The sequence below is a fragment of the Armigeres subalbatus genome, chromosome 3 (genome assembly GCF_024139115.2).
Source record: "Armigeres subalbatus isolate Guangzhou_Male chromosome 3, GZ_Asu_2, whole genome shotgun sequence".
Classification (NCBI taxonomy): domain Eukaryota; kingdom Metazoa; phylum Arthropoda; class Insecta; order Diptera; family Culicidae; genus Armigeres; species Armigeres subalbatus.
Window position 1 is genome coordinate 196,730,152 of NC_085141.1, and position 25,931 is coordinate 196,756,082.

Sequence of the window (25,931 nt, forward strand, 5' to 3'; positions counted from 1 at the left end):
TGTCTTTAGTATAAGGTAGCCTTAAGGTGATTATAGAATGAAGCCCGTGGTGAATTTCAAATTCACCACACGTTTATCTACATTCATTTCCAAAAGCCCAAATCTGGCGTAAAAGTTTTCGTACAGTGCCGAAACTCAAATTATGATTATTCAGCATAACTAAGCAAACGATCTACCATTATTTCAGCCCCATACGCGTTATGGCTCTTTCATCTCGTGCTCTTGAAAAAAATATTGGAAAAGCACGTGGTTTACAAAATGGCCGATTTCTGGCTTCATTCTATAATCACCTTAAGAGTAAGTGCCTAAAAAGTGGGTGAGAATTTTTCTTGAAAAATATGTTTTGTTCATAATTCCGAAGTCCAATCGGACTATAGTCCGCAAGGTTCCATACTGGGTCCGGTGTTATGGAACGACATGTACGACGGTGTCTTGAGGTTGAAGTTCCCAGTGGGCGTGGTAATCGTCGGCTTCGCTGACGATATTACGCTGGAGGTCTACGGCGAATCGATCGAAGAGGTGGAGTTGACTGCAGCCCACTTGATCGCAATTGTGAAGGAGTGGATGAGTTCCAGGAAGTTAGAACTGGCTCACCACAAGACTGAGGTGGTTGTTGTTAACAACCGAAAGTCGGAGCAACAAGCGGTGATAAGGGCAGGCAACTGCACGGTCACCTCTGAACGCTCCATCAAACTCTTGGGGGTAATGATCGACGATAAGCTCACCTTTGGTAGCCACGTCAATTACGCCTGCAAGCGTGCCTCCACAGCTATAGCGGCATTGTCCCGGATAATGTCCAATAGCTCTGCGGTTTATGCCAGCAAGCGCAAGCTTCTGGCTAGCGTTGCTCTGTCCATACTGAGGTATGGGGGCCAGCTTGGGGCACGGCCCTGCGTATTAACTGCTACAGAACGAAGTTAGAAAGTACGTATAGGCTCATGTGCCTAAGAGTTGCGAGCGCGTACCGTACCGTGTCGCACGATGCACTCTGCGTCATCACCGCTATGATGCCTATTGACATCGTTTTCGGTGAAGACATAGAGTGCTTCGAAATGCGCGGCACGAGAGGCATCCGTAGGACTGTCAGGTTGGCCTCAATGGTCAAATGGCAGCGTGCGTGGGACAGTTCCAGTAAGGGTAGATGGACATATAGGTTGATACCGGAGATAGGTACGTGGGTCAAGAGGCGCCATGGGGAAATCACTTTCCACCTAACCCAGGTCCTTACAGGCCATGGTTGCTTCAGACAGTACCTACACCGGTTCGGACACTCGGCCTCGCCCGAGTGTCCGGTGTGCGCAGGTTTAGAGGAAACGGCGGAACACGTGTTGTTCGTGTGCCCGCGTTTTCGCACAATGCCTGACCACATGCTTGCCACATGTGGTCTGGACACTACCCCGGACAACCTAGTCCGGAGGGTGTGTAAAGATGAAGTTGGCTGGAACGCCGTTTTATCGGCTATCGTCCAAATCGTCTCGGAGCTACACAAAAGGTGGCGCGTGGACTCGAGGAATGGCTAGTTCAGGCGCAAATAAGAGGTGGTCCAAGGGTTCGGATTCGGCTTCATGGGTCATACCGGTGCCCTGTGGTCGAACTCGATCCTTTTATCGAACAAGTGGCCGCGTGAAGAACAACATGGTATCGTCGCTTTCGCGGCGTCGGTCGACCGGGCGGGTTCCGAGCCCGAGGACGGAAAGGGGTCCTCGTCAAGGCTGGGGCAGGCGTAGGCACCGCGTCGGCAGGTCCCTTGTGTGTGCTGGCGAATAGGCCCTATCACAGAGAGGTCAATTTTGGGTGCACGCGGCATCATCATTCTTGATACCAGTCGTGCAGAGGGAAGCAGGCGCGAAGTCGACCCTTCCCACCTTCCGAGGACATAGGGCGTGGTAAGGCCACCTGGAAAGCCGGCAATGCGCTGGCACGATACCATGATGTTCTTCTAAAAAAGCGAGTCACAATGTTCGATGCTGCAAGGACACGCCTTGACCGTCTCGCCTAGGACTTCCTCCGCCAACTTCTAGAAGGCGGCGCCCTTTTGCGAGACACCCCGCTTCAGCTCGAGGATCATCTCGCCCATCCGGGTACGTCTTATTCGACGTACGTCGGCGCCGAGTTCACCGAGCTTGACGTCACTCCTCATCACCTTCAAGACGTCCGAGTACTTAGCCTCGTCCGCCGTGATGACTAGGGCATCGTCCCTGGAGCGATTGGCGCTTACCCTAGACTTCTTGCTACCCTCATTCGCCTGGGCCTTCTTTTCGGCCCTTGATGTTTCTTTCCTGACCAGGGTCCAGGAGGCGTCATCCCCCTCTATTTCCCTGGTCTGGTGCGGCTGAGAGCTCTGCCGTAACCCTTTACCACCGTCTTTCCTGGGTAGACGGACCTTTCCAGGTCCTTCCTCCCCCGGTTTTGGAGGTACCTGGCCGGGGTTCAGCTTCCCAGCCCCACTACCCTTGTTCGGGGTAGTAACCCTCCGCGTTTTGGAGCGGTCCCCAGGAGACTGTCTCCCCCGTTTTTGTGTCTGCTCCGTTGGAGCAGTCACCCCCGACGTACCCGCAAATACTTGAGCCTCAGTCTGGGTAGACTTTGGTACCACCGTCTTCGCTGGCACGCCTTCGGTCGATTCGACCTTGCTCGAGTCCGCGAATCCTTGGGCCTCAGTCTGGGTAGACCTCGACTCCACGGATTTCACGGGTTTACACTTAGCCGTCCCGACCGCCCTCTCCAGCTTGGCGTCCAGCATCGACTTTCGAAGTTTCTGCAAGCTCCTCTTGAGGTCCTTACTGATATTATGCTTCGATGACGCAAGGTCGATGATGATGTCTAGCTGTTCCGTCGCCACCTCGAAGGCTGAAAGCCCATGGCGTTTGCGGTTCATCGCCTCCACACGCCATGGGCCGTCAATAACCTCTACCGGCGTTTTTTTAGCCGAGAGAAAGGTTAAGTGACCCACGCTGGCGCTGCGCACTGAGCTGCCGACTATTGCCTCTGGCCTCCTAGGCGGAGACCTGAACAACCCACCTCTTGCGAAGGGGTTGTCGCCTACACTACTACCACTAATTTGCGACAGGATGATCTACGATGAATTACATCCCCGCAACTTCGACGTCGTGGCGCTGCAGGAGATTTGCTGGACAGGACAGAAAGTGTGGAAAAGCGGGCATCGAGCGGCTATCTTCTACCAAAGCTGTGGCACCACCAACGAGCTGGGAACCGGCTTCATAGTGCTGGGTAAGATGCGCTAACGCGTGATTGAGCGGCAGCCAATCAACGCAAGGATGTGCAAGCTGAGGATTAAAGGCCGTTTCTTCAACTATAGCATCATCAACGTGCACTGCCCAAACGAAGGGAGACCCGACGACGAGAAAGAAGCGTTCTACGTACAGCTGGAGCAGACATACGATGGATGCCCACTGCGGGACGTCAAAATCGTCATCGATGACATGAACGCACAGGTAGGAAGGGAGGAAATGTATAGACCGGTCATCGGACCGGATAGTCTGCACACCGTATCGAATGACAACGGCCAACGATGCATAAACTTCGCAGCCTCCCGCGGTAGTCCGAAGCACCTTCTTTCCCCGCAAAAATATCCACAAGGCCACATGGAGATCACCTAACCAAGAAACGGAAAACCAAATCGACCACGTTCTAATCGACGGTAAATTCTTCTCCGACATCACGAACGTCCGCACTTACCGCAGTGTGAATATTGAATCCGACCACTACCTCGTTGCAGTATGCCTGCGCTCAAAACTCTCGACGGTGTACAACACGCGTCGAAGTCGGACGCCGCGGCTTAACATTGGGCGGCTACAAGACGGTAGACTAGCCCAAGAATACGCGCAGCAGCTGGAAGTGGCACTCCCAACGGAAGAGCACTAGGCGTCTCTTGAAGATGGCTGGAGAGATATTCGATCCGCCATTGGTAGCACCGCAACCGCTGCACTTGGCACGGTGCCCCCGGATCAGAGAAACGATGGTATGACGGCGAATGTGAGCAGTTAGTGGAAGAGAAGAATGCAGCATGGGCGAGATTGCTGCAACACCGCACGAGGGCGAACGAGGCACGATATAAACAGGCGCGGAACAGACAAAACTCGGTATTCCAGAGGAAAAAGCGCCAGCAGGAAGATCGGGACCGTGAAGAGACGGAGCAACTGTACCGCGCTAATAACACACGAAAGTTCTATGAGAAGATAAACCGTTCACGTAAGGGCCACGTGCCACAGCCTGATATGTGTAAGGACTTAAACGGGAACCTTCTTACGAACGAGCGTGAGGTGATCCAAAGGTGGCGGCAGCACTACGAAGAACATCTGAATGACGATGTAGCAGACGAAGATGGCGGTATGGTAATGGACCTGGGAGAACGACATAATCTTACCGGCTCCGAATCTCCAGGAAATCCAGGAGGAGATCGGCCGGCTGAAGAACAACAAAGCCCCTGGGGTTGACCAACTACCAGGAGAGCTATTTAAACACGGTGGTGAGGCACTGCACTGGGTCATTACCAAGATTTGGGAGGAGGAAGTTTTGCCGCAGGAGTGGATGGAAGGTGTCCCATCTACAAAAAGGGCGATAAGCTGGATTGTAGCAACTACCGCGCAATCACATTGCTGAACGCCGCCTACAAGGTACTCTCCCAAATTTTATGCCGCCGACTAGCACCAACTGCAAGGGAGTTCGTGGGGCAGTACCAGGCGGGTTTTATGGTCGAACGCTCCACCACGGACCAGGTGTTCGCCATTCGCCAAGTACTGCAGAAATGCCGCGAATACAACGTGCCCACACATCATCTATTCATCGACTTCAAAGCCGCATATGATACAATCGATCGGGACCAGCTATGGCAGCTAATGCACGAACACGGTTTTCCGGATAAACTGACACGGTTGATCAAAGCGACGATGGATCGGGTGATGTGCGTAGTTCGAGTTTCAGGGGCATTCTCGAGTCCCTTCGAAACCCGCAGAGGGTTACGGCAAGGTGATGGTCTTTCGTGTCTGCTATTCAACATCGCTTTGGAAGGGTAATACGAAGAGCAGGGATTAACACGAGTGGTACAATTTTCAATAAGTCCGTCCAGCTATTTGGCTTCGCCGACGACATAGATATTATGGCACGTAACTTTGAGAAGATGGAGGAAACCTACATCAGACTGAAGAGGAAAGCTAAGCGGATCGGACTAGTCATCAACACGTCGAAGACGAAGTACATGATAGGAAGAGGTTCAAGAGAAGACAATGTGAGCCACCCACCACGAGTTTGCATCGGTGGTGACGAAATCGAGGTGGTAGAAGAATTTGTGTACTTGGTCTCACTGGTGACTGCCGAAAATGACACCAGCAGAGAAATTCGGAGACGCATAGTGGCTGGAAATCGTACGTAATTTGGACTCCGCAAGACGCTCCGATCGAATAGAGTTCGTCGCCGTACCAAACTGACAATCTACAAAACGCTCATTAGACCGGTAGTCCTCTACGGATACGAGACCTGGACGATGCTCGTGGAGGACCAACGCGCACTTGGAGTTTTCGAAAGGAAAGTGCTGCGTACCATCTATGGTGGGGTGCAGATGGCGGACGGTACGTGGAGGAGGCGAATGAACCACGAGTTGCATCAGCTGTTGGGAGAACCATCCATCGTTCACACCGCGAAAATCGGACGACTGCGGTGGGCCGGGCACGTAGCCAGAATGTTGGACAGTAACCCGGTGAAAATGGTTCTCGACAACGATCCGACGGGCACAAGAAGGCGAGGTGCGCAGCGGGCAAGGTGGATCGATCAGGTGGAAGATGACTTGCGGACCCTCCGTAGACTGCGTGGATGGCGACGTGTAGCCATGGACCGAGCCGAATGGAGAAGCCCGAGCAAAGTCCGAAAACATAATGAGAGCATATAGAAAACATATTTTGATATTGATATCAAAATGAAATCATAATTTGTTTTCAAATATGAATCATCATGGCTGATTACATATTTTGATCTCATTTTGCTGTTGATTTCTAAATTGTATAATCTGACATCAAACTGTGTACTTATTTTGTTATCGGAACCAATATCAAAATTAGTTTTCGATTTGCTCTCATCGATAGCAGGAATAGTTTTTGATTTGATGTCACAGTAAGATTTTCCTGCTGTAGATTTTGATATTTTAACCGTTAAAACGACCAAAAGGATATCAACCTGAGTTATCAAAATTAGGCGATTTCACTACAACAAAATTAGTTATCGATTTGCTCTCAAGCTTTGCTCGGGAGACTCTTATATACCGCACAGGCCACTTCGGCCTTAGTCTGAATAAATAAAATAATAATACTACCACTAATTGAATAATTGACTTGGTTTTCCATTTTGGTCCCACGAGTTGCTCGGGAAAAGAGGTCCACCACGCCAGAGCCCTTATTGTTATTTCATACCCCTAGCTTACAGATTATGACCTATTTTCCACTTTGAAAAGCTAAATTTAAATGTTTATGTTTTGAGGCAATAAAGGTTCGCCTTAGGTGACCCATCTTGCCCCATCCTACCCTATAAAGGTGCGCAAAAAGGATATTCTTACACTTATTCTAAATGATGCGTTATTATGATTGTTATTATGTTGGAAATTTTCATTTTTTTTCAACCCTTCAATTGACTTCCCACAAAGTGCAAACACGTTAGTTTCTTATTGCTACTTTATTGGGGTGGCAAACTCTATATAATAGACACTGTTAACACAGACAACCAGACATAACACTCGTCAAATTTTCATCGTTCACTGATTTACTGGTCAATTCAAATAATCATAAGTTGACCATTCGATCGCTCGTGGCGCGCACATCGGATTTGGTCTAGTTTGAAGTTTGCTCACTACCGCCATCTGGTTCGTGATTTGCCCAACTAACTGAAATCAACGAATGTCGTTAGTGCTTAAACGACGATGAATTTGATGAGTGAATGTTCAATGTGTTATGTCTGTTTCTCTGTGCTGTTAATATGCACTCAGATGTTAATATGCACATGTATATCGTACACAAGAAGTTACATGGTGAATGTTTATTAAAAAAAATAATAATAACCCTATTGGTAATACATAAGCTATTTTTTATAAGAGGAACGGAGATGATAGTGTCCCGAGCAAAGTCGGTTAACAAAATAAGAGCATTTTTGACCTTTCTAATGAGATTTTTTCAATATATTTTATAATGCACGAGAAAGGCATCATCACTGCTAGGTGGATTAATCTGGGTTTTTATTCAATAGAATCATTGGCAATAAACTTATCTATCTGTGTTATTTAATATTGTGAATAGAAACAATATTAAATGCAGAATTTAAAGATGACCAATCTTGCTCTGCTGTTGAGATTATGTTGAAAACAAAATTTGATGTCAATTGTTAGTTAACACAAATTGATATCGAAACATGTTTTCAATATGCATTCCTCAGTTATCATGATAGCAGCTTTACATCAAATTATGCTGTCGATTATCTAAAGTGTATTTTACGAAGATTAAAAGCAATCTGCAAACAAAATATGCTAAATTAATGATTTCGTGTGTGTTACTTCTACGTGAAGTTAAACGATTTACATTGATATGGAAATGCTAATATCATCTTCCAAACTTGAACGTACATGTTCATGATAGAATTAGAGGCGAAAGTGTAGAATTGATAGTTCCGTTAGGATACGGCAGGCATGAAGAATGTTTTTATATAGAAGTCGATTTGAAAGCGAGCGGAGGGCAATATTTGTGATGGCACATATCACACGACCTTCCTTCTGCCAAGCTCCGGTATGAAGGGGGCGGGAAGAATATCAGTGTGGAAGCTGATATATCTTCACTGGCAAAAGGAAGGTGGTTTGACTTGCTCATATGCCATCGCGTGCGGAAGGATTTTCTATCGACGAGTACTGTCTCCGAATTTCTAATATGACATCAGCATTTAGTCGAATAGGATTTTTATTGCACACATTACACGTTTATTACACGTTTATAACTGATTATTAATAAGTTAAACGGATGATTTGGAATACTCGTTTAAGTGAAAAAGTCTTCGTAAAACAAAATTCATGCGGAATATTTTATTTGGGATACCAATACTTTCACACAAAAAGCTGCTGGTTGCACCTGACAGTTCGTGACAGCAGTTGACTGGCCGCAGCTGAAGTTATATTTTTTCCTCTTTGCAAGTCCCGTCCCAGCATCCATCAATTCAGCTGTTATTGGTCGACGGTACATCAGCAGTGCCTTTCTCTGCTTTGTTCTCTCCGAGGCAGCTAAGTTGGTTGTGACGAGACGGACGCAATGAGAAAACAGAACTGTGCAATAAAAATCCTATTCGACTAAATGCTGATGTCATATTAGAAATTCGGAGACAGTACTCGTCGATAGAAAATCCTTCCGCACGCGATGGCATATGAGCAAGTCAAACCACCTTCCTTTTGCCAGTGAAGATATATCAGCTTCCACACTGATATTCTTCCCTCCCCCTTCATACGGGAGCTTGGCAGAAGGAAGGTCGTGTGATATGTGCCATCACAAATATTGCCCTCCGCTCGCTTTCAAATCGACTTCTATAAAAACATTCTTCATGCCTGCCGTACAGGGATGCCAGATGATATTTTCATATGTCTTCACAGTCATTTAAAAATGTCTTCAAATGTCTTCAATATTAAAATTATGATTATCAGCGAGAAATTTCAAAATCCAATAGATTTGTAAATTCAATAATCTCCTTGTTTTACTGATGTGGAATAATGTCAATTTTTTCACATACAAATTGTTAGAATTCAAGAGAATATTCTTTAAACATTTTTGTTTTTAACAAGTTTCTGGATTTTGTACTAAGTCGAATTTTTAAACTGCATTTCACGTGGAATTCTTCCAAATTTCTTTTTATAGAATACCCTATTGGGATTCAAAATTTACTATGAAATACTTGAAGAAACATCCGGATAAATTCCTGATGGAGCTTCTTATAACTTATACTAATTTCTTCTGGATGGAGCTTCTAATTACTTCTGGAAGTCTCCTGAAGAAACTTCCCGACGAGTTCCTGATGGAACATCCAAAGGGTTCACTGAAGAAACTTCCGGAAAAAGTTCAGAATGAACTTCCGGAAGAATTCATGGAGGAATTCCTGTAGAAACTTCAGAATGAACTCCGGAGGTTTTTTCTGGGAGAATACCTGAAGGATTTTCCTGATGAATTTCTAAAGGATATTCCTGAGGAATTACTGAAGCAATTTCCGGTGGAATTCCTGAAGAAACTTCTGGAGAAATTCTTGGAGGTAGTTCTGGATGAATTCTTGGAGGAGCTTTTTTAGGTATTGCTGCAGAAATTTGCGAAAGAAACCTTGGAGGAAATACCAGATATATTTCATAGTATACTTCCGGAGGCATTCTTGAAGAGTCATTCGGCAACTTTCTTAAAGGATCTTCCAGATGAAGAACTTACGGAGGAATCCCGCACTTCCCGGTGGAGCTTCCGCCGCAATCCCGGGGAAAACTTTCAAAAAAATCCTGGAGGAATTACTGGAGGAATTCGTAAAGGAATTACCGAAGGAGTTCCAGAGGATCTTCCAAATGAATTCCTGGAGGATTTTTCGAAAAAATCCCTGAAATTCACAACAATTTCCTGGAGGGATCTCAGAAAGAATACCAGGATGATTTTTTGAAGAAATGCATAAAGGAATTCGCAGAGAAAACACTGGAAGAATGTCCAAAGATATTTCTAGAAGAATATTCAAAGGAATCCAAAGAAGAATTTGAAAGTGTCTAGCAAGTTTCCTCTGAATTTCTTTTAGGGAGATTTTCCTGCAGAAATTTACCTTGAAAATTATGAGAAATATCCATTTATCACCAGCACAATTTCAATTTCTTATCGACATTCGTAAGAATTTTCTATGAAAATTAATTGAGACAGTTGTGGAAATCAAGATAAATTTTCCGTTTAAATTTTGGGGGATTTGCTTAATAACTTTTTTATGGAAATTATTAAATATAAATTTTATGCTGAATTTACAATTTTAATTCTCTGGAATAAAGACATAAAAAATTCCTTATAATTTTTATCGGAAATTCTCCTTATTTTACACGAACAATTCTTTGAAAATTTCACAAAAAATCTTTTAAAAATTCACGGAAAATTCAAAGAGTTTTCCGTCGGATATTTAGAGGAAAGTCACATGGAAATTCCGAAACAATCAAATGAATTCAGAAGGAATTTAGAAAAAGTTCAGTTTCTTGCTCAACGGAATAGATTAAATCAAGTCATAGAAGAGTTCAATCTATTTTTGCCGTAAATTAGATCGGTCATTGCGCTCCGATGTAATGATCGAAATACCTGTTTACATACACGGCATCAGGATTTTTTTAATCAGCGCTCAACTAAAAGTTAAGTGCGTATGAGATCTAAAATGCGTTGCATTATCAGCTAGCTAGTGTGATGGGTGATGCGAATAGAATCGATTTGGTTGTCAAACTGAAGCCAAACTTTTCTATTGTGCCGGAGCCAAACATGAAGCTTGTGGTTATGTTCGATTCAGATCCTATATTGAGAGTATTGTTGTTATTTGGGAAAAAATCAACTTAGCTTGAGTTTTGTATTCTTTGTAACAAATATTTTCACATTATATTTTGAGCGAAAAATTAGTAGGAATGCAATTAAAAAGCACTCGTTACGATATTTCACGAGATTCAACAGCTGATTGAGACAGTAATGTATGCAAACTATCGTAAAGTCATGTAGAGTCTCGCGCATTTGTGCTCCCTCATGCAGCATGGAAAAAGAAATTCGAAGAGCGGGAAATGTTTGACAGGCAAGTACCTAACTGATAAGAAAATTATTTTGAGCTTTTTAGTGGAATGTCTTCACTTGTCATAAGACGAGTTTGTACAATACCATTGAATTCCACCACTTAATTGTATCTTGAAAGATACGTATTTCGACCTCAACAGTAAGGGCGTCTTGGTCGAGTCAAGTACGAGACACTGAAGACGGCCTTACTGTTGAGGTCGAAATACGAATCTGTCAAGATACAATTAAGTGGTGGAATTCAATGGGATTGTACAAACTCGTCTTATGACAAGTGAGGCATGTAACTGCAAAATAATTTTGCTCATGGGATTGATTTCAAAATATCCCTCTACTTGCTTGAGAGCAGGAAAGCGGCTCTATCCGCACCACCCAGGTTTTTTTATGTCTGAGATTCTAAGCCCGAGACTATTATATCTTGTAATTTTTTTTTGTGTAATTTACATATAGAAGTCGCAGAATTATAAGTAAGAAATAAAATAATATTTTCTCTCGATGGCTTATTGATTGTCTTCAAGTATCTTCAAATAAGTAGATAAGTCTTCAAATATTTTCAAAAGTCTTCAAAATGTCTTCATGAAATAAATGTCTTCACGGAGATTCAAATGTCTTCAAATTGAAGACATGTCTTCAAATCTGGCATCTCTGCTGCCGTATCCTAACGGAACTATCAATTCTATACTTTCGCCTCTAATTCTATCATGAACATGTACGTCCAAGTTTGGAAGATGATATTAGCATTTCCACACAGACAAACAGACATAACACATTGAACATTCACTCATCAAATTTATCGTCGTTCAAACACTAACGACATCTGATGATTTCCGTTAGTTGGGCAAATCACGAACCAGATGGCGATAGTGAGCAAACGTCAAACTAGAGCAAATTCGATGCGCGCGACACGAGTGATCGATTGGCCAACTAATGATTATTTGAATTGACCAGTAAATCAGTGAACGATGAAAAATTGACGAGTGTTATGTCTGTTTGTCTGTGATGTCCATATCATTGAAAATATGCTGTTGTTGTTATGAAAGCTCATAAAAATAATCTAATTGAATACTCATTTTGTTATCAAATGAAAAATCTTATGATATCAAATTTAGTAATCATGTTGATTTCATTGATAGCAAAATTTGTTTTCAGTATGATTTCACAGTGTAAAAATATGCTCTCATTTCTGCTGTGTTAACCGTTAATCCATACAAAACGAGATCAACTGAAGTAATCAAATAATTGACATCATGACAGCAAATTTTGATTTCATTTTGATTTCAAACTTTGCTCGGGGTAATACCACAGTAATACAATTACCACAGACAAACAGACGTAACAGCTTGAACAATTTTCTGAAAAATCCATCGCCCAACTCCTCTACCACCATCTTGCGAGCATGTAACACGAAACAATATTTCGTATGACATTGTCACCAGAAGGCGCTGGAGTGAAATGTCAAACTCGAAGGTTTACGACGCAAGCGCCTCTAGTTGTGAAACGCGCAACCAATCAAATTCAAATTGATCGTTGAAATCATGGTCGATGTTATTTTTTCTAGTGTTACGTCTGTTTGTCTGTGCAATTACTATCAATTTACTCAGCTCGGCGAACTGAACAAATGTCTGGTCGTGTGTGCGTTTGTCAATTTACACAGAAAAAAAAAAACTTTTCAACCAGTTTTCTCGCAGCAAGTTTAATTAGAAAGCAAGCAAAGACTAATTGAATTTGATTACGATCGACCGTTCCGTTCTAAAGCTAATTAAAGGTGGCGTATAAAACTAAATTGGTGTCTTGGCTAAATGCGAGAATCATTTGGTGAATTTTTATGCTTATTGTAACTTACCAATTATATACGGCGTAATTCGTTGCCATGGCTTATCATAGAGTACGTCGAATGACTCGAAAGGTTCAGCAACTTTATACGTGTAGTTGAAATGAATGGAGAGAAAAATTGAAGTTGCCCATGAACAAACCATTAGTAGAACTAATAGGAAGGCAGAAGTTTTCATGTATCTGAAACAAAAAATATACAAAATATATAAGTTATGGTATTATTTTTGAATCTAGTAGAAAAGCTGACATGATTTATAAACAATATACCTTGAAATTTATTCTTATATAAAACATACATCATAGATTTGATGATAGATAGAATAGATAGATAGATAGAACATATGTACATCATAGATTTGGTGCGCAATTGAAGCTTTATTGACCGCAGTTTTCACAGATGATATTATCACCCGTTAACAGGGATTCAAGATAGACACATTTATCGACCACCTCGAAAGTATTCCCGTCTATCGTAACACTGCTTCTCTGGCGGGCTCTGCCCACTTTGTATTCGAAGCATTCACCATCTGCTCAACTTTAGTTGCCTCACGTCGGGTGTACAGATTTGGAACCTTTTCAAATTTTAGACCAACAATGTCTATATCATGTCTATATGTTCCCATATATCCTTATCCCACACATTTTGACTCATGGCCCGAAGCCTTTGCGGGATGCGTTAAGCTTCTTATAGAACTTGCATGTTTCTTAAGAATGGCATAGCTGTTTCATCTTTTCGCACTTCGATTTTTCCAATTGGCATTTTTTCTCCTGAAAAAAAGGCGGGTCCGCTATTTCCGTTTCCGTCTAGAGTGTTCCGCGTCCGTTGCTGCAGTGCTCCCGCCCGCGATGCGTGTTGCTCCTCCAGAATCTGCCTGCACTCCTCGGCGAACCAATCGGCTTCGTCTCACATATCACTATTCGTAAATGAGATAGCCTTCATCCTGAAACGTGGAGGCCTGCTGTTATTGTTTTCGGACGATCTCAAAGTATACCTCTTTGTACTTTGTTCGTATATTGAGTATATTGAGTTTATCCAATGGTTATTGTGAGAATTATATGATGATCCTGGCCGTTTCTAAGTACTACGTAATAAGCTTTTGTTGCACTACCGATATCGCGGTTTTTTATTATAGTAATTATAGTCCAGCAACTTCTTTACAATGCGTTGATCACGTTAGTGAGCTTGGCGTCATGTTGGATGATAGACTAACTTTCTGTATTCATTTTGGGCAAAAATGATTGGCAAAATGATTCAATAATTTGGTTTCGTTTTTAAGATTTTCGTGATCCTTCATGCTTCAAAACCTTATATTGCTCTCGTCAACCTCCACTATCCGCAATACGTATCAGGCTGTTTGGACTGCTCGGTTTGAAGCTGTGCAAAGCAAATTCGTCTGATATGCCAATTAGAAGCCCATCGTTGCAAAAGTCCTTGTTTTTGTTTTTTGACAGATAACTGCATTTTAACTGGGCTGTGGCTCAGTTAAAAATCAGTTCAGTTAAAAGGCGTCCAGTTAGCGAAATGCTGCTGGAAGGCTGTGCTGGAAGTAGGCAATGTGAATGGTCATATTCTTGAAGGCGTCTTATGGCCCGTTTACATATGAGCTAGTTCTAGCGGACAATGCACTATCCGACAATACTAGCGCGATATTAGCACAATGTAAACAGGAATTGTCCTCGCTAATAAGCGTTTACATTATGCTAATTTCGCGCTAGTATGGTCGGATAGTGCATTGTCCGCTAGAACTAGCTCATATGTAAACGGGCCATTAGGCTGTTTTCTTTCGTCAACTAGTTGATGTTGAGCACGTAAATAATAATAAAAAAATGCGCCTGAAAGTTTCAATAGTCGGTCTAAACTCCTCCTCTTGGTCGAGTAATAGAATATCCTGCGATGGTTTTGACGTCGTAGCTTGTGCAGCTGTCATACTCATGAGTTGCGCGTAGAACGCGTTCTTATCATTATCATCAGTGCGTCCAGAGTATGAGCTATGAACGTTGATTATGCTAAAGTTGAAGAACCCACCTGATTCTCAACCTGCATATTCTCTCATGGATTGGATACCACCCGGATACGTGCCTTTGCATATAGTCCATCACGAAAGCTACATTCAGTTGTTAGTTGTTAGATTTGCAGTTCCACGAATCGAGCTTCTTATAGCTAGTCCCTTTCAGGTGGGTGGCACGACGCCATGTTTTTGCAGCCAACATTTCAAAGTAAAATTTATGGCAGTATTTGTGTTGTTTACCAACATCTGATTTGATTCCCATAGACTTATGCAGGGGTTCATCGAATTCACTCACCCGACGGATTTTGACATTTGAGCGGGTCGTCTTCTCGAACAAAAGTTCATCTTGCGTTCATTATGCGACCCGCTCAAACGTCATAATTTCTTGGGGGAGTTCATTTTGCGTTAGTCTATAGACCTGTGCAGAAGTTCATCAAATTCACTCACCCGATGGATTTTGACATTTGAGCGGGTCATCTTCTCGAACAAAAGTTCATTTTGCGTTCATTATGCGACCCGCTCAAACGTCACAATTTCTTGGGGGAGTTCATTTTGCGTTAGTCTATTGGAATCCAAAAATGTAAGAGCATCATTATCGGTCGCGAGCATTTTAATCACCCGCGCAGCGCTGTCATTTTAGTTTCGTTACTTGTTTTCGTATCGGTCACTATTTTCGGCTCTCAATTTGGTTGCTGTATTCCGTAGCGGTGACGTTTGACAGTTGACAGTTTATCAAATAGCAGCGCAAATTTGTTCACCTGTCAGTTGCGCTACTGGTTTGACAGCGCGTTTAGTAGCGACAAGTAAAAGCAGGTTATTGATATCCTATTGTTTAGTCCATCGCCAGATCGTAGCCAGGATGTTCCGGGCTATAATTTTTTTCATACTGCGTTTCAATGATGACAGCGGGCTATGTCAATTGATGATGATGACACCGCGCTTGTCACCGGCTCGGGTAAAATTGTCAAGTAATAATACTGCGCTGCCAAACGGTTTAAATTCACTAGTGCTAATCTTGCTCTAAGTGGGGCCAGTCGCGTAATGTTGACTGCAAAACAAGCTTATTGTTGAAAGACTATTATTCTTCCATTCCACTAATTAATTAGTGGAAGTAAATGGAAGAATAATGTAACATTTCCCCTAAGATGCTCGCAAATAATTAATCAAGCTTATTGTGCAAGATATGGTTCCTTTTTGTCGCTGTAGTCTTCCCCAATAGGCCTTTTCTCAACACGTTTAAAGACAGCTGATTTTACCAGTTGACAATCTTCTGTGAAAATGACAGCGGTTCAGTCTAGGCAGTGTCACATGAAAGGCCGTATTCTCTTGTTGCTCCATCCGTTATACTAATGACACACTGATGGTATTTGTACCTTGGTACTAGTTGTACCACAAGTGTCATCTTGTAATATGCTGGTACAACGTGGAAAGCCATGGTACAGTATGTCCTTGGTCCTTGTACCACAAGTGTGTTTTTAGAATAGAGGTAATAAACTATAGAGGACGATTGTCGCTGCGGTTCCCTTTGTTATCGTTCCCAAACATGTTGGGTACCTATCTGTCAAAACGTTCTGATTTTTCCTTCGTTGATATTTAGTGCCCTATCCTCGCCAGCAAAAGATGTTTCGCCAGTGACGACAGCGACAATCTTCCTCTATAGTTTATTACCTCTATGGTTTTTAGTATTATCACAGAGAACAGACGTTCATTTTCATTCGCGTGCTTGTGTAAAAGTTTGTACTGGTCATTTTGAAGTATGTCGTTATGTCCCCGTTGCGCGGTGCTAGTGTGCTGATAAATATGGTTCAAATTTGCCGTGTTTTACTTGGGCTTAATCTACGAGTCGAATGATGTGAGGTGAGTCGATTTTAGCAATTCTCACGTGAGGTGACCATGTTATTCAAATGGGGCTATACGACTCTTCTCACGTCATTCGAGCAATCTCACGTCACTCCACTCGTAGAATAAGCCCAACATTTTAGCACTAGTGTTCATTCCGAATTGCGCCTAGGCTCGCTCCTAGATGACAGCACTACATTGTTTATGTAGTGTATGCCAACGCCCCAGCAAGATTAAAGGTGGTGAGTTTAAGCCGTTTGGCAGCGCAGTATCATGACACTTTACCGGTCGCTACTAAACGCGCTGCTATAACAGTAGCGCGACTGACAGGTGACCAAATTTGGTAGCGCGATAAGAGCGCTGCTATTTGATGAACTGTCAACTGTCAAACGTCACCGGTACGAAATATACAGCAACCAAATTGAGAGCCGAAAATAGTGACCGATACGGAAACGAGTGACGAAACTAAAATGAAAACGCTGCGCGGGTGATTAAAATGCTCGCTACCGGTAATGATGCTCTTAGTGAGATTGAGTTTTTATGTCGGGCAGCCTGCGTTGGCGGCGCTGAGGTGCGATTTAAATCTTTACACACGTTTTTAACGAAATTTTGTTCTAGCATCCATGTCTGTTCTCTGTGGTATTATTGGGCTGACTCTGCAATCTGACACTAACCTCCTTAATTTTCGAAGGGCCATTTCTTCCAGTCTTTTGGGACCATGTTGCACAGCTTTGATTAGAGTCGCTCATTTATTTAGTGTCCCTGCGAACATCTGGATTGGGCTTGTGCATGTGGGCGGACAGGTTCATTCATTTATTTAGTTTACATCTATACAGATAACACTGAATCAACAATTTGACGCCACAATACACGGTTCGAGGCCGCATTTCTCCATCCTCGGATACGCCCCACGCTCGCCAAGTCGTTTTGCACCTGGTCTGCCCATCTCGCTCGCTGCGCTCCACGCCGTCTCGTACCTGCCGGATCGGAAGCGAACACCATCTTTGCAGGGTTGCTGTCCGGCATTCTTGCAACATCTCCGGCCCATCGTACCCTTCCGGCTTTAGCTACCTTCTGGATACTGGGTTCGCCGTAGAGTTGGGCGAGCTCATGGTTCATTCTTCGCCGCCACACACCGTCTTCTTGCACACCGCCAAAGATGGTCCTAAGCACCCGTCTCTCGAATAGTCCGAGTGCTTGCAAGTCCTCCTCGAGCATTGTCCATGTTTCATGTCCGTAGAGGACAACCGGTCTTATAAGCGTCTTGTACATGACACATTTGGTGCGGTGGCGAATCTTTTTGACCGCAGTTTCTCCTGGAGCCCGTAGTAGTCCAACCTTCCGCAGATGATGCGCCTTCGTATTTCACGACTAACGTTGTGGTCAGCCGTTAGCAAGGATCCGAGGTAGACAAATTCCTCGACCACCTCGAAGGTATCCCCGTCTATGATAACACTGCTTCCCAGGCAGGCCCTGTCGCGCTCGGTTCCGTTCACAAGCATGTACTTTGTCTTTGACGCATTCACCACCAGTCCAACTTTTGTTGCTTCACGTTTCAGGCGGGTGTACAGTTCTGCCACCTTTGCAAATGTTCGGCCGACAATGTCCATGTCATCCGCGAAGCAAATAAATTGACTGGATCTGTTGAAAATCGTACCCCGGCTGTTACACCCGGCTCTCCGCATGACACCTTCTAGCGCAATGTTGAACAACAGGCACGAAAGTCCATCACCTTGTCTTAGTCCCCGGCGCGATTCTAACGAACTGGAGTGTTCGCCCGAAATCTTCACACAGTTTTGCACACTATCCACCGTTGCTTTGATCAGTCTGGTTAGCTTCCCAGGGAAGCTGTTCTCGTCCATAATTTTCCATAGCTCTACGCGGTCTATACTGTCGTATGCCGCCTTGAAATCAACGAACAGATGGTGCGTTGGGATCTGGTATTCACGGCATTTTTGAAGGATTTGCCGTACAGCAGCGGTTCTCAACCTGGGGTACATGCACCCCTGGGGGTACCTTCGCTGGCCCTAGGGGGTACCTCGAACAAAAATTTCTAATGGCGGACGAATTACAATTCCAATCAAAATTTGTTGATAAAGTTTTGATAATAGTGATATTTTTTTATTTCAAAACTTTGTTTTGTACATAATATGCATGGCGATTAGTAAATCCAATCGAATCCTGTCCTCTACAACCAGCACAGATTTCTTCCAAGCAGCAAGAGGCTCGGAGGACTCCTTTCAAGTGTTCAGAAGCCTTTTTTTTCAAAAGGTTCGGAAGCTTGAAAACCTCCTTTCAAGAGGCCTGGAAACCTTCTTTTAAAAGGGCTGGATGCCTCCTTTCAAGAAGCCTGGAAGCCTTCTTTCAAGCGGCCCGGGATCCTGTTTCAAGAGACCCGGGCACCTACTTTCAAAGGGGTTGGAGGCCTTCTTTTGTAAGGGTTTTGTAAAGTTCCTTTCAAAAGGCTAGGAAAGCTTCTTTCAAAAGTCTATGAAGCCTCTCTACAGTTGGTTTAGAAGACTTCTATCAAGACGCTCGGGAACCTGCTTTTAAGAAGTCCGGAAGCCTCGTATTAAGAGGCCTGAAAGCCTCCTTTCAAGAGGTTCGGAAGCCTTCTTTCAAAAAGCTCAAAAGCCTCCTTTCTAGATATCCGGAAGGTGCTTTTCAAAACTCTCAGAAAGCTCTTCACAAAAGGCTCAGAAGCCTGCTTTCAAGTGGCTTGTAAACCTCCTTTTAAGAGGCCCGGAAGCCTACTTTTAAGGGGCTCGGAAAACTCCTTTCAAGCGGCTCAAAAACGGCTTCAAAGAGGCTCGTACTTTCGGCTCCAAAGCGTACTTTCAATATGCAAAGCCTACATTCAAGAAATTCAGAAGGTCCGTACAAGAGGCTCGGAAGTCTCCCTTCAAAGGGCTCGGAATTAATCTTTCAAGAGGCTTGGAAGCCTACTTTCAAGAGGGGGTACCTATATTTATGCAAAAGTTTGAAGGGGTACCTCTCAAGAAAAAGGTTGAGAATCGCTGCCGTACAGTAAAGATCTGGTCCGTTGTCGAGCGGCCGTCAACGAAGCCGGCTTGATAACTTCCCACGAACTCGTTCACTAATGGTGACAGACGACGGAAGATGATCTGGGATATCACTTTGTAGGCGGCATTAAGGATGGTGATCGCTCGAAAGTTCTCGCACTCCAGTTTGTCACCTTTCTTGTAGATGGGGCATATAACCCCTTCCTTCCCCTCCTCCGGTAGCTGTTCGGTTTCCCAGATTCTGACTATCAGTTTGTGCAGGTAAGTGGCCAGCTTTTCCGGGGCCATCTTGATGAGCTCAGCTCCGATACCGTCCTTACCAGCTGCTTTATTGGTCTTTAGCTGTTGAATGGCATTCTTAACTTCCCTCAAGGTGGGGGCTGGTTGGCTTCCATCGTCCGCTGAACTGACGTAGTCATCTCCTCCGCTGCCTTGACTTTCACTGTCTGTACTCTCAGCGTCATTCAGATGTTCCTCGTAGTGCTGCTTCCAGCTTTCGATCACCACACGTTCGTCCGTCAAGATGCTCCCATCCTTATCCCGGCACATTTCAGCTCGCGGTACGAAGCCTTTGCGGGATGCGTTGAGCTTCTGATAGAACTTACGTGTATCTTGAGAACGGCACAGCTGTTCCATCTCCTCGCACTCCGCTTCTTCCAGGCGGCGTTTCTTCTCCTGAAAAAGGCGGGTCTGCTGTCTCCGCTTCCGTCTATAACGTTTCACGTTCTGCCGGGTACCTTGATGCAGCGCGACCGCCCGCGCTGCGTCCTACTCCTCCAGAATCTGTTTGCACTTTTCGTCGAACCAATCGTTCCGTCGACTTCGACCCATATACCCGACGTTGTTCTCCACTGCGTCGTTAATGGCTGCTTTGACTGTATTCCAGCAGTCCTCAAGAGGGGCCCCATCGAGCTCACCCTCTTCCGGCAACGCTGCCTCGAGATGCTGCGCGTATGCAGTGGCGACATCAGGTTGCTTCAGTCGCTCTAGCTCGTACCGCGGCGGTCGTCGGTACCGAACATTGTTGATGACGGATAGTTTTGGGCGCAGTTTAACCATCACCAGGTAGTGGTCAGAGTCGATGTTAGCGCCACGATATGTCCTGACGTCGATAATGTCGGAGAAGTGCCGTCCATCAATCAGAACGTGGTCGATTTGTGATTCTGTCTGCAGTGGTGATCTCCAGGTGTACCGATACGGGAGGCTGTGTTGGAAGTAGGTGCTGCGAATGGTCATATTCTTGGAGGCGGCGAAGGTAGGCGAACAGGTAGCAGAGTAATTATTCCGGATTCTACGTAGACTTCTAACGAAAATAAAAATGTAACGTGACACGACCGGTTCTTGCTTCGCATTTATTGAAAGTGAACAACATGACGTTTTGAAAAAAAGTTTTACATAAGTATAAGCGTTTTCTCTGAAAGTGACTGATTCGATTTAGACTGACTGGGATGCCAGTTCAATAGTGCACTGATTTCATATGCTGTATTACGTGATATATGTAACTCGTAATTTGAATACTCTATAAAGCTCATGATAAAAATATATTTTAATACAAACCTTGATGATATTGTTAAAATTATGATTGCAATAACGTAGAATTGCATATCATTAGCCAGATACCAGGACCATATCATACACATTTCACTGAATGAGTACCAGTTGTTGATGTATAGTATGTTACGCCACCAGTATTTATTACATGTAATGTGATCTATTATTCCCGGTGTGAACACTGATCTCCCGTAAGTCCATCTGTAAATTAAAATGTTCTATCTTTTTTTTCATAGACGAAATATATTATTGGATAAATACTTACTTAAGGGCGAGTTCATTGAATATGATTACAAACAAGTAAGTTGGCGTCAACCTAATGAAACGGTAAACTATTGAATACACTATGTTTGAGCAAGCAGCTGAGTTGAATACGTTGTTATTTTGTTTTTCATTTGATGGCTCATTTTTAGATGAACGAAAATATAACACAACAATTAGTAATCCACTGATGAAGAAAAATGTGTCTACAGAAAACGTTGCATTTCCAACGACCTGGTAACTAAAGGATCGTTCAGTGATTTTTCTGGCTACCTGGAAATAATAAGACAGCTTTTAGGAGAACAATTTGAACAGAGAAGGTAATATAAACTTATAGATTGACATCCCGAGCAAAGCTTGAGAGCAAATCGATAACTAGTTTTGATGTTGAGGAATCGCTTATTTTGATTACCTACTTAGATTGCTATCCTTTTGGTCGTTTTAACGGTTAAAATAACAAAATGTACAACAATAATGTACAACAATAAGAACAAAATGATAAAATGTATATTACTGTGACATAAAATTGAAAACTATTTCTGCTGTCGATAAGAGCAAATTGAAAACGAATTTCGATATCGGTTTTCGGTAACAAAATAAGTAATCAATTTAATATCAGGTCATATAATTTCGAAATCAACAGCAAACTGAAATTGAAATGAGTAAATAATCGTGCAGATCAGAATTAGAAAACAGATCATGATTTCAATTTGATTTGGATGTCAAAATATGTTTTCTTGTTGCTCTCATTTGAATGTCAGGCTTAGCTCGGAATTATATACTTTTCAAAATGCCAACACGCGTTTTCAAATTGAAAGCCGGTAAAAGCTTTAGGGAAGACCATTAATTACGTAAAGCAAAAATTTACCATTTTCAACCCCCCTCCCCCTATTTTGAAAAAAAAAACAAATTGGAACAGAATCATCTGCCAGTTCCATACAAATCGGCACCAACATTTCAAAGGGCGTAATTGCTTTTTAATAAAAGCTCACGTCGCTTGGTGGTTAATTTGAGTTTACCCACGCAATCCAACACCACTGATGGAAGCATCGAATCCTCTTCTTTCATTTAATGGTGCTGGATTGCGTGGGTGAGCACAAATAAGCTCACCAGAGACGTGAGAAGCCTTTATTTAAAAAAGCAGTTTCGCCCTTTTGAAATGTTGATGCTGAAATGCGCGTTCCAAACGAGCAGGAGACCTGTCAAACGTGGCAAATGGCGGTATTCTTCTAGGACTCTAGGTCCCTTTTTAGAGGGACGGTATTTACGGGTTTTGGGCACGGAAAACGAAATTCCAGCCCCTTTGGAAATACATGGGGACAAAATCACGTTACACGCTTTCCAAACTGTAAACCAGCCTTAAATTTGTGAAAAAGAATCCACGTGTCTCGAGCCCTCAACCTCCTACTCTCTAAATAGGCGTGACCCCTACACAACAAGACCGTTTGCGTAAAAGCCACCAGAATCCGAGTACTAACTTCCACCTCGGTTACCCCTTTTTGCAAATTGAATATCTTCCGAATGCTTGATTTATAACTCTGTAATTTTATAAAAACTTTGTATATTTATAAAAAATAGTCAAAGGTCTCATCGAAAGCTATAAATTGATGATGATGCTTAATTAAAATATGTAAACCAATAATCTTCAAGCTTCTTCCTCGATAATAGCAGTTGATATGAATTATTGAGTTATTTTCTTCGAGTTTCGTCGACTTCCACTTCACTTCAACGATCACTCTTCTTCGTGCTACGTTGGCTGGTGCAAAAGCGGGCCTCCTGGTGATTGCTATCGATGTACTCTTCCCCGAGCAGAAGAAAATTACTCAATAATACCTAATTCTGTTAATGATAATACCTCAATAATATCTCGTTATGTTATTGATACCATACTGCGTTATGAACTAGCCTTGCATAAGAGATAAAATACTAAAAAGTAATACCAAAAATTATTATGTAAAATACTTCAGGCATATTGTAACCTTTGGGTTCCAGGTTTATCGTGCTGGCTCCTCCATCAATTCAAATAAAAATTTACTTTCCTTAAAAAAAAAAGATAAAATCCACTAGCATTATACTGGGACAGTGATGATACATTCTTTTTTTTTTCTTCTTAAGCAATGGAGGGGGAATCTGCTCAACAGACATCCTGGGTTGTCCAGGAAGTGCGGGGTTTGGGACCACCTCCAACAGCAAACGAGGGAGGCAGGACTACATCCCCGACTCGCTAAACCGTTTCCATTGCCGCCAAGCCCATAGTCCCTTCGGTACAACCAGAAAGTAATGCTTCAAAGGGGGGCCAGTGCACAACGCACCCTCGAGGTTAGCTGCGTGTCCTTGCAGCACCGATCATCGTGACTCGCTTTTTTAGAATTACACCATGGTATTGCGCAGGCGCATTGCAGGCTTTCCAGGGGGCCTTACCACGCCCTATGTCCTCAGAAGGTGGGAAGGGTCGACTTCACGCCTGCTTCCCTCTGCACGACTGGTATCAAGAATGATGATGCCGCGTGCACCCCAAATTGACCTCTCTGCGACAGGGTCTATTCGCCAACACACAGAGGGACTTGCCGACGCGGTGCCTACGCCTGCCCCAGCCTTGGCGAGGACCCCTTTCCGTCCTCGGGCTCGGAACCCGCCCGGTTGACCGACGCCGCGAAAGCGACGATACCATGTTGTTCTTCGCGCGGCCACTTGTTCGATTAAAGGATCGAGTTCGACCACAGGGCATGACCACCGGTATGACCCATGAAGCCGAATCCGATCCCTTGGACCATCTCTTATTTGCGCCTGAACTAGCCATCCTTGAGTCCACGCGCAACCTTCTGTGTAGCTCCGATAGCGATAGCCGACAGCGATAGGCGATAGCCGATAAAACGGCGTTCCAGCCAACTTCATCTTTACACATCCTCCAAACTAGGTTGTCCGGGGTAGTGTCCAGACCACATGTGGCAAGCATGTGGTCACGCATTGCGCGAAAACGTGGGCACACGAACAACACGTGTTCCGCCGTTTCCTCTAAACCTGCGCATACCAAACACTCGGGCGTGGCATACCAAACACACATACGTGGTATACACTCGCATACCAAACACTCTCAAGCAAAGTTTTCCAAAGCTTCAAATGTGGAACACGAAAACTAATGGACGAACACACACGCGCTAGAGACGACACACACGCGAAGCCGATGACTTTATCCGCTCGCATCAACACAGCTGTAAAAGTTTCATTGTTGGAAATAAAAATCGCATACCTACGTACATGCTTTCTCGTGCGCTCGTTACGTTTGCTGCCATTTTGTTTCATGCTTTGGAAGGAAAGAAGGCGTGTCATTAAGGCTAACTGCTTTTTGGTTTGGGTGGTTTGGTTGGTTTGGGTGGAATGATGGTGTAGTTTGGGCATATGGGTGATATGAACATAACGTTCGTTTTCATACACCTCCTTATTTCCATATTATGCGGCTTTTTTTCATTTATATTTATGTGAATTGTTGGTTTCATTTTCACAAATGTACTTGTACAATTATTACACAAAGGGATGCAAAATCAATGTATGACATACAACTAGTTTTATTGAACTTTAATATTACATTGTTAAAAAAACACTACGTGGGAATCAGCCCTAAAACAATTGTAGGCGCAGCAAGCGCGTCTGGAAAGTTAACCATATGTATTTTTCAAAACGCGCCGTTGCGCTAATCATTGTATTTACTATCGCTAATCATTGTACTATCGCACGATCGCATATTTGAAACAAATGTATTTTTTCCTTTCTCGTACAACAAAGTTGTACCGAAAGGCTATATGATTACTAAAAAGAACTTGATAGAAGGCCCGGAGACCCATAGTGTTATATACCGATCGACTCAGCTCGACAAACTGAGGTGACGTCTGTTTTTTTGTGTATGTGTGTGTATGTGTACAAATTTTGTAGGCACACTTTTTAGAACTTAGAATTATCCGATTTACTCGCAACAAGTTGCATTCGACGGGGAATTGTTTGCTATTGAAAATGTTGTTTTTCCCCAAAGGTCCCCCTTGAAAATTCAAGGAACATTTTTTTTTTGAATGGTGGCAAGGCAAACATATTAAAAATGATCGAAAAAATGTGATCTATTCCCCCAAAGAGCTTTTTTGACCTTTCTAATGTGATTTTTTCAATATATTTTATAATGCACGAGAAAGGTATCATCACTGCTAGGTGGATTAATCTGGGTTTTTGATTCTTCGTTGGGAACTAATTTGGATGAAGTGAGATCTTTTACTAGAAAATTTAAAAATATGAAAGCATCGGGTGAAGATGGTATTTTCTACATACTTATCAAAAAACTTCCTGAAAACTCTTTATCCTTTTTGGTTAATTTATTTAATAATCAATTGGCATACTTCCCAGATAAATGGAAAAACGCCAAAGTTGTTCCAATTTTGAAGCCGGACAAAAATCCAGCTGAGGCTTCTAGTTATCGCCCAATCAGTTTGCTTTCTTCAATAAGCAAACTGTTTGAAAAGATGGTTCATATTAATGACAATTCTATTTTTGCTGATGAGCAATTAGGCATTCAACCACTCATCAGTTATTAAGAGTTACGAACTTAATTCGGCTCAACTAATCTG

The 25,931-nt window shown here is 43.3% G+C and overlaps 1 protein-coding gene across 8 annotated transcripts in view; it reads right to left on the reverse strand.

The window, feature by feature from the left end:
* The window catches only part of LOC134224821 (uncharacterized), a 225,942-nt gene that overhangs the window by 39,032 nt on the left and 160,979 nt on the right, over positions 1–25,931 (reverse strand). For 7 of the 8 annotated variants that reach the window (XM_062704425.1, XM_062704418.1, XM_062704424.1 and 4 more), the window contains 3 exons: positions 21,326–21,594; positions 21,067–21,261; positions 12,649–12,818 (listed from right to left, as the gene is read on the reverse strand). In XM_062704425.1, the coding sequence (XP_062560409.1) occupies positions 12,649–12,818; positions 21,067–21,261; positions 21,326–21,594 (634 nt within the window). The remainder of the gene's footprint in view (positions 1–12,648; positions 12,819–21,066; positions 21,262–21,325; positions 21,595–25,931) is intronic. The other variant, XR_009983073.1, reaches the window with a different exon arrangement.